This window comes from Aplidium turbinatum, chromosome 2, assembly GCF_918807975.1.
Source record: "Aplidium turbinatum chromosome 2, kaAplTurb1.1, whole genome shotgun sequence".
NCBI lineage: Eukaryota > Metazoa > Chordata > Ascidiacea > Aplousobranchia > Polyclinidae > Aplidium > Aplidium turbinatum.
The window spans coordinates 11,641,752-11,651,299 of record NC_137473.1 but is presented as its reverse complement, the minus strand read 5'-3'; the positions used below and the strand labels follow the sequence as shown (position 1 = coordinate 11,651,299).

The following is a 9,548-nucleotide window of genomic DNA, read 5'->3' as shown; positions in this document are numbered from 1 at the left end:
TACACTGGAAGAACAGCCAGTCTTAGGTTTCATCATCCAAGACGCGCCGACCTTCTACTCCGCTAAGTAGATTAAAGATGGCACAGCCGCTGATGATGTGTTCTGCGCTCTGTGTCTCGGAACCACATTCACAGGAAAAAGCCATTTTCCATTGGTACATGGTTGAGCGGAAAAGTCCGACGCCCGTGCGAAGACGGTTGAGGCGCACCCACGCCTGTCTTTGTAATGTCAGGCCTATGGGGCTTGTGTCGGCGCCAGGGATGAACGAATGGAATCTAGTGGTACGCTACTTAACTTCCATTCAGAATTCCCTTTATGGTCCGCCCAATTAACCACCAATTAATGGCTGATTCAGCACAAGAAGTCGACAATTTCACAAAGGTTGAAGATGGAATAGAAAAAATTGTTTGATATGGAATGGAAGATTTCTATGATAAAATAAAAATAGAATGGAAAATAAAAACGACGTCTTCCTTTCATCCCATGCCCTGCCTTTGGGTATAGTACTACAGTAACGAAGCTTGATAGTATGTGCAGTAGAGTCGACTTTATTTTTCTCTACCAGTTGACAATGAATTTTTGGCTCCACTGATCTATAAAATTTTCGTTTCATACCCAATACCCATGCATGCAAATACTTTATAATGCAATCAAACTATAGTTTAGTTCAAAAAAAGTAGCTTGAAAATAGAACTTTCAACCAATACAAGTCACAGTGTCAGCAGGAAATAAAGCTATGTAAAATAATACAAGATGCAGTTGATGCAAGCAGTCCAAACTTAATGACTATCAGGACACGTAAAAAGTATTCTTAAAAAAACTTTAAGAAATGCAGTTACTTAATCTTTTATTTTACGTGCAATAAACTACAGAGACAGCTAATAGTTATATTTAGTTTTAGTGTTGTTACAATCTTATCCAAAATATATGCTCATTTCATCACACATCATTCCATTTATACCGTTTATGCACGTACAGTATCTTCACTGTCTCGTGGGAAGAATACAGCCGGTAGGCTACATGAAGAACACAGCCAATACGCTACTTCATAACTTTGCGTGTGGTTGAGTTTTCAGATGCAGTACCTGCAACACCAACTGGTTTACCACTGGACTATGGCTTGGATAAAGGAAGCTCAACGCAAATTTATTAGCACCGTGAAATCAAGATAGGCCTATAGTTTTGTCTGAAAGTAGTCAACGTTCCAAAATTAACATTGCTAAGGCACTCATTCTCTCAAAACTGCAGAAAGTTATGGATCAATATCAACAAATCAATAAAAATCAAATATAATCGTTGTTTACAGGAGTTAGTTGTTCAGTTATATTTTTTGCTTTTCATTATAGCCTACTTTCATGCAACGCCAAATATCACCTATCAACCTAGCCTATAGGCTTAGATAACAAGATACCTGTTTTGACAACTACCCAAGAAGAATCAAGTATGATATTTCAGCAATTCTTTATAGTGTTAGCGTTGTTATCACTGTTCAATGGAAAAATACACAAAAAAGCATTGTTTCTTTTAAAATCATAATGCACTGGTAGTGCACATCATTTTAATGGGAAAGAAGACTGAATTAAAAGCATGAAAAAGATGCTCTTTTTTGTTTATAAAGGCTCCTTAGGTCCATCATCATCATTTTCATCACCATCGTCGTCCTGTTTTGAAACCAACTTGCTTGAATCTTCCACCTTTGACTTCTTTTTTACTTCATTATATAAAAGCTTTCCTGACAATATGGCTTGGCAAAGCTGGAAGTATACAAAAGAAAAAGTATATTGGTAAAAAGAAACTAGCCTACTATTCAAGGAAATGATAACTTATCTTATTTTGGACTCTTGCTACTTTACTCAGATTATGCTTATTGTTTTAATGTTTTGTGAAAGCCACCAATTGTATGCATCACACTGAATTGCAAACTGCTGTATGCTATATGCAATTTTGTACTGATTTTGTGGAATAGGCTAACACATAGGCCTACCTTCTATGAAACACTTTATTTCTTTTCAAATTAATTTTGCAAATCAGGTCAAGTTGCGACTGCTTACCTACTGCAAGAGAAAAGAGCGAAAAAATATGTTTCCAAAATGATTAAGACTGCAAATGGAGTGAAAAAAAAATTGAAAACACTCTCTGTTCTAGAATTGATTGATGGTATTAGTTGACTATAATAAACTAAAAAGCCTAGGTTGCCTTACATAACATTTTTCTAAACAAGTTGACATTTTTGGGATAATCTATGGAAAGTTTGCAGTTAGAAATATTATTTTTCTATTTGATATCAATTTATCATTAGCAATTATTACTTTTTTTATTAACTATCATTTTACACACTAGGCTACTATCAACAAGTCAACGTGGCATAGTAGCCCAAGCTACTGGTAAAGTTTCTGCAACAGAATAAACCTTACGTTACAAAGTCATACACACTTATACAACCAGGGCCATTGAGAGGATATTTTTGGACTGGTACGAATGAGATCTTTGGGCACCAAATCAAGGCAATTCTAAAAAAGTGCAGTATATCTGAAGAATGCGCAAATGTTTCTTTAAATTTTGGGTCTTTTGAAAAGATTTCGGGTCTCTAAAATCATTCCTGACCCGAATCCAAAAGTACCCCCTGAACCTTCCTTCTACTGTATACAACAAACACTCACGATTTAAAACATGCACTGTTTTCTGATGTTACATCGTAGTCTGCACCAAATTTCTCTAAAGTATAAAAAGATGGCATAATTTTGTCTTTAAAATTTTGTCACTTGTAAATTACGTACGGTAGCCTACTTACTGATACAATCATCACACCACCAGCCAACGCAGCAAGCAACAACCCGTTGTCGTCCAGCCATGTATTGATGCTTGAAAAACAACCAACCTGAAAATTATTGTGATTGAGTAAAACAACAAAAAACTGTGAACTTTTATTATGTTCGAAAACCTTAATCTGTGCTACAAAAAGGTAACAGTGGAGGCTTGGTTTTGAAAATAGCATCATACATGACAGAGATAAAGCAAAAATGCATCACGAGAGATCGCGAACCCCCAAGGAGTCCACAAAGCGTTTTTGGGGTCCGTGATGAAAAATAGATGAATTATGACATTTAAAAATTGGTTGTGCTTTATTTGTTTATTACAGTGATTCTCAAACTGTGCTTTGTTAGAATTTCAAAAGGTATCGCGTAAAAGTTCGATTTCCTAACTAAAAAATCATACAGCAGAATTAACCTGTTTATAAGGCTATGTATGTTTAACTTAATTCTTTTGAGATAACAGATTATGGATCAATGCTCATTCAGAAATGCAAACGTTGGTCAGCAGGCTATTAGCACTCATAGTTTTGCCATGACTACAATTACAGTAGGCTACAACGAAATATTGATTACAAATGAAAAAAAGGAAGGAATTCTTTGTAAATCTAAAGATCACAAAAACTCTTTGAATAAGGACCTTCTGATGATTTTCCTTTTAGGTGAAACAGGCTGTCAAGAGTTTAGATAATAATAACTATATTTCATTTAATATTTTACTCTGTATTCAAAAGCTTGCAGAAGAGAAATAGCCTGAGTAATCAGTACTAAATACTGATTTATGTAAATTTTGCATAAATTGTCAACCAATCTATAAACAGCTGCCTCAATTCGTATGTAAGTCCATTACTAATGAATCTCGCTTCAGCACCAAAATTTTACTAGTTTACAAAGCAAAAAGGCTGCAGGTTTTGCTAGAAAAATCGCTAAAAGCACCTCATGTTCAAAATTCAATAAACTTAAAAACTTACAGGCCAGGTGATGATGACGCTGCTGTTTGACTCAGTGGTGAGACATGATGCATCAAATGTGTTGTTCCATTCCGTTGCGTCAATGTACCCACAGCAATTAAACTAAACAGTGAAGTAGAACAAAAATTTGCTCAAACATCCAAGACACAGAATGCAATAAATTTTTTGGTTTTTAAGTTGTGACTACAGTTGTCAAAATCAAAAGTAGGAAAAGGTATCTTATATATTAAGGCTTAGAAAAAAAACTATTGATTTGTTTACTTGGTTACAATTTTTTAACATTTTAGCTTTTCAATAGCGTTCTGGTATAGAAATGCTTCCATAGAAAAAAAGTTAGTATCTTCAACAGTCATTTAAAGCAGCGCTTTCCTCTGATAAGCCGCAAAGCTGTTGAAAGAGAACCGCAAATTATTTTTAAACATTTGAAGTATAGGCTGCAACAAAAATATTAAAAAAAGTCTTAAATCATTGTGTCACGATTTCTTTCTACCTCTTACCAAGAAAAAGACTTGGAAAGGTTCAATGACGTAGTTTAATGGGTCAAACCGAAAAGCAGTCAATTAAATGTCGAATGGTTCTACTAGTGAAATGATAATCTGACTTCTTGAAGGACTTTAACGAACGGCTTCTCAAATAACTCTAATTTCGAATACAATTTATATCAGCACCAATTCTCATCTACTTTTACTTCAACTCTCAATCAACAATAATTTCTGCACCAACTACCAATCCACAACTCATAACACAACTTTCATAATCAACTCATAATAATCTCATAATAATGATCATACAAATTACACCACTATTTATAGACCGTTGCCTCGGTCTAGTAACACCGAGAAGGTTACGTAATGTCACATTGTTCTGTCAAGTTGCACTAAATGTCAACAAGCAGAAGCTTAAAGAAGTCTAAAGAATGGCACGTTCGCAAGAAGATTCTTACATAATAACGATTTCGCAATCGGACATCTACTGTAAACATCTTTATGACGTCATGACAAACGACGCTCAGAAATTATGAAAAACAACAGAACATTCCAGATTTGCATGCTTACAGACGATTCTGGAAATGCGTTACATAATACAGATTTCTCATTTAAAGGTTACTTCAGGTCAATACCCGATAATAACACATCGCTCAAAATTCCATAATGAAAACAGCACATTCTGTCAAGACGCAAAGCAGCCCGACGCGAGGCCTTGCACATTGATTGTGACATACGCCCCCCCCCCTTAGAATATTGTTGTAAACAATATAACAACACAATCAATACAAAACACATTACAAAACAATTAATTACTCAATAAAACAGTTCTCATAAGTTCATCGTTGCATGATCTACCAACGACAGCGTTTCTCAAAACAATGATCATTACGTTTACTGTGAAAGTTTCCACCGTCCTCAATGTCCTCAGTGCACCGGCGAGCAAGATGACCCATCTTCTTACATCGGAAGCACTTCCTCTCCGGACAGTCCTTGGCCAGATGACCTTGTCTGTGACAGTTGTAGCAAGCCTTTTCATCAAAAGGGCAACTCCTAGCTATGTGTCCATTCTCTCCACATCGGTAGCAGTGGTTGTCACGGCAACGTCTGTTTTCCGAATGTCCGCCGTCAGCAACGCACTCCCTGGCGAAGTGTCCGCGTCTACCGCATCTATAGCAAGCTCCAAATGGTCGTCGCTGATTATCTGCAGAACAATCTCGAACAAAGTGACCATTCTTGCAACAAGAATAACAAGTAACTTCAGAATCTCTTTCAATAACATTTCCAATTATAAGATCAACTAAAGGGTTTTGTAAACATAATGCTTTCACAGTCCCACTACAATACGGAGTTTCGATATATATCTTCGCTAACGGTCCTTGGATCGAAGTTTTATTTATCGACATCACAATTCCAGTTTTTCCCGTTAACTGACTTTCTTTAACCAAATCTCTCCTCACCATTATACCCGTAGAACCAGAATCACGTAAAACTTTTACCTTTTTGTTTCCAACTGTTCCATTCACTACTGGCAGGTAATCTTCAGGTATTATTTCTTCGTAAGCATCTTCTTTTGTCTTCTTTCCCGTTTTCTTCTCCAACTGATCATCTTCATCCGATCTCTCATTCCCAAGCGTGGGTTCAGGAATCATTAACGCACAACCGCATCGATAAACGTCCGTGTCTTTATCTTTTCCAGACTGATTGGATAGGGAAAACGACTTGTCCTTGCATTCCTTCGCTTCGTGTCCTTGCCTATTGCAACGATTGCACCACTTCCTCGATTCCTGACGATTTATGTTAGTCTTTCTCCGGCAGTTAACAGCCTTATGACCTAAGCCATTACAATTAAAACAACGTACTTCTCTTGGAACACCACCTCCTTCAAAATTATTTGCTTGCTCCTCGTCATTATCGTATGACAACGTTTCTTCGGTCGACAACTTCTCATCATGGGCAACTAAATACTGTTCCGCCACACTGGCTATGTCTTCTAGAGTCTTTGGACTTCTCTCCATTAAATAAACAGACAGATCTTTTGAACATGAATCTGTGAATTGTTCCTTAACTATAAGGTTTGCCAATCCGTCCAATGATTGATCAGCCCCCGAAAGTTCAAACCATTTTAACAATAGGTTTCTTAAACGTTCAATAAATTGACCTGGGCTTTCGTGTCGTTCAGGCTTTGCCTCACGGAATCTTTGACGGTATCCATGCTCGGTAAAATTGTATCGCTTTAACAGAGCTAACTTCATTCTGTCGTAGTTCATGGCCTCTTTTTGCGAAAATCTTGAATATACATCAAGAGCTTGTCCCGATAATAACATGCTTAGCTGGGTAGCCCACGTCGACTTCTCCAATTTGGCTATTGTAGCATATCTTTCAAATCTTAACAAATAACTATCCAACTCATCTTTTTCTTCAACAAATGATGGCAAATCTGGACGTCTAACTTGCGCCACAATAACATTTCGAACATTATCGTTAGTAGAATTAGATCGCTCACCATTGTCCAGTTTTTGTTTTTCTAAATCAAGCCTTAACTTTTCCAATTCATATTGCGCTCTTCTTTCTTCAGCTTCTGCTTCGCGTTGTGCTCGCTTCTCTTCAGCTTCTGCTTCGCGTTGTGCTTGCTTCTCTTCAGCTTCTGCTTCGCGTTGTGCTCGATTTTCTTCAGCTTCAAGTTCTGCTTTCCTTATTTCACGAGCAGCTCTTCTTTCTTCTCTTTCGTCAGCTTCTCGCTGAGCTTTTTGGTTCATTATCTTGTGATACTCTTCCATCACAAACTGAGACTTCTCATTGCCAGTCAGCCCCATTCGTTCAGCCATGCTCCCTAAGTCTTCAATCATCTCATGTTTGACGGTATCCGCCATTTTGACAACTTCTTGTGGATTTATTATTCTTTCAATAAGTCTTTCGGTATTCTTCGGTTTTTTCGGTTTTTCTCGGACGAGCCCCCAGAATGTCACAATTTCGTTCTATCTCTTACCAAGAAAAAGACTTGGAAAGGTTCAATGACGTAGTTTAATGGGTCAAACCGAAAAGCAGTCAATCAAATGTCGAATGGTTCTACTAGTGAAATGATAATCTGACTTCTTGAAGGACTTTAACGAACGGCTTCTCAAATAACTCTAATTTCGAATACAATTTATATCAGCACCAATTCTCATCTACTGTTACTTCAACTCTCAATCAACAATAATTTCTGCACCAACTACCAATCCACAACTCATAACACAACTCTCATAATCAACTCATAATAATCTCATAATAATGATCATACAAATTACACCACTATTTATAGAAGGTTGCTTCGGTCTAGTAACATCGAGAAGGTTACGTTATGTCACATTGTTCTGTCAAGTTACACTAAATGTCAACAAGCAGAAGCTTAAAGAAGTCTAAAGAATGGCACGTTCGCAAGAAGATTCTTACATAATAACGATTTCGCAATCGGACATCTACTGTAAACATCCTTATGACGTCATGACAAACGACGCTCAGAAATTATGAAAAACAACAGAACATTCCAGATTTGCATGCTTACAGACGATTCTGGAAATGCGTTACATAATACAGATTTCTCATTTAAAGGTTACTTCAGGTCAATACCCGATAATAACACATCGCTCAAAATTCCATAATGAAAACAGCACATTCTGTCAAGACGAAAAGCAGCCCGACGCGAGGCCTTGCACATTGATTGTGACACATTGATTAGAAGAACTATCACGCAGGTATGTGCATTGTGCACAAACGATAAAGTACTGGAAAGTGAGAATTACTCAAAGCGTAAGCTTATTACGCACGCGTTGTTGGACTAAAAACTTGACATCGTCTGTGAGGGTAATCCATGTCACTTGTGCTGTTGCTTTTAGGGAGTCCTTTTGGGTGTAGCCATAAGCAAGGACGCTGACTTCTAATATCACTAAAAAGATGCTGATTCCCAGATACTAGATGGAAAATGAATCATGGTTTATGTAAATAGCCTACTAACGATTGCAGAATATAACAACCATTCAAAGAAAGTGTTTCATTATGTTCTTCAACACAAATTAGCCTAATTCACAGTGAGTTTAAAATTAAACTTATACTTTTTGAACATTTGCATTATTTTCAAGTTAATGCTATCTTTTAGAGTTGCTAAAAATCAAAAGCAAGCAGGCTACATAGATAGGTCCATTCTTCTTGCATACTTGAATACCAGGTTGGTTCACAATTTAATACACTGGTTTATACACTACTGTATAGTATAGCCTACACCAGAAAGTTGAAAAAGTTTTTTTATTTTTTTTTTATTGTAAAGCTAAACACTTTGATCAACTTACGATTCCCAACAGTGGCTTGTTTCCGTCCACATTTCCAGCCATACCAACAAGACCTAAAAATATAAACTTGAAGAATGAAGACGTTATTTGCATTCATTGAATCTTTCAATGTGAGCTTGTAGCCTACTAAAAACTTGCTGAAAACAAAAAGAATTTCATAAAGCACTAAACCAAATGTAGAGTTCAAACTAACAAATCCTCTGTTAACGTGAACTCTAAACTAAATTCGAAGGAAATTTGATTGGATTTGTTGCCAGTAAGATTTTAAGAACAATTGTTTACATAAAAATTTACCTAAACAAATCAAGAAAGCTCCTGTTGCAATGACAAACTGAATGACGCTGAGAGCTGCATTGTCTGATACAAGGACTTCTTTCAATGGTGATCCATATTGTAACCACAGACCAAATCCTATCATCAAGGCTCCAATCACCTACACACAAGTTAAAACTGGTGGTTCATTACAAGACAAAAGGCAAGATAAACATATAAGCAAATGACACAGCCATAGCATGTTACTGAAGTTTCTCTAAAGAAAATGTTTATAAAAATGTTTGGCAGCGTTGTGCTGTCTGGGGTGGGCCACTGAGAGATGACTATGTCGGAAAAAGGAAGAGATGAGAAGTTGAGAATCAAAATCGAGGACGCCTAAAAAGAAGATGAAGAAACTGTGTTGCTGAAGATCTTTGAAAGAGTAGAAATGATAGAAGAGGACGTTGCTGACAGAGTGATGTGTAGGCTATAAGTAAAGTTTTTCTATGTTTCAAATCAAGCAAATGAAACATATTAGCCTACTGCAATGTATTGGAATTACTAAAAAATATACATATGCTACTTACCAGATGCAAAAGGTTGATCACGACAAAAAAGTATTTAGTAGCCGATATCATTTTCAAAAACACAACTAAACAATTCACACTAATTGGACACCTATTGCAAATAGGTTAGATTAGA

At 36.6% G+C, this 9,548-nt stretch overlaps 1 protein-coding gene across 2 annotated transcripts; it reads right to left on the bottom strand.

Annotated features, from left to right (window-relative positions):
• Positions 1-293: 293 nt before the first annotated feature.
• LOC145765183 (CD82 antigen-like) lies at positions 294-9,520 on the bottom strand. 2 transcript variants are annotated; one of them, XM_082576960.1, is made up of 7 exons: positions 9,434-9,520; positions 8,889-9,027; positions 8,595-8,647; positions 8,076-8,219; positions 3,782-3,883; positions 2,792-2,878; positions 294-1,754 (listed from the first exon to the last, which is right to left on the bottom strand). In XM_082576960.1, the coding sequence occupies exons 1-7, from the start codon at positions 9,482-9,484 to the stop codon at positions 1,611-1,613; spliced, it is 720 nt and encodes a 239-aa protein (XP_082433086.1). In that variant the 5' UTR covers positions 9,485-9,520; the 3' UTR covers positions 294-1,610. The 2 variants fall into 2 exon arrangements, with proteins under 2 accessions (XP_082433086.1, XP_082433087.1); XM_082576961.1 differs by lacking the exon at positions 8,076-8,219.
• Between the last annotated feature and the right edge of the window lie 28 nt (positions 9,521-9,548).

Coding starts and splice junctions, on each gene's coding strand:
- LOC145765183 (XM_082576960.1), bottom strand. CDS start 9,484: ATGATATCGGCTACTAAATACTTTTTTGTCGTGATCAACCTTTTGCAT. Junction 9,028..9,433: donor TGATCAACCTTTTGCATCTG/GTAAGTAGCATA, acceptor ACTTGTGTGTAG/GTGATTGGAGCCTTGATGAT. Junction 8,220..8,594: donor ACAAGCCACTGTTGGGAATC/GTAAGTTGATCA, acceptor TTTTCCATCTAG/TATCTGGGAATCAGCATCTT.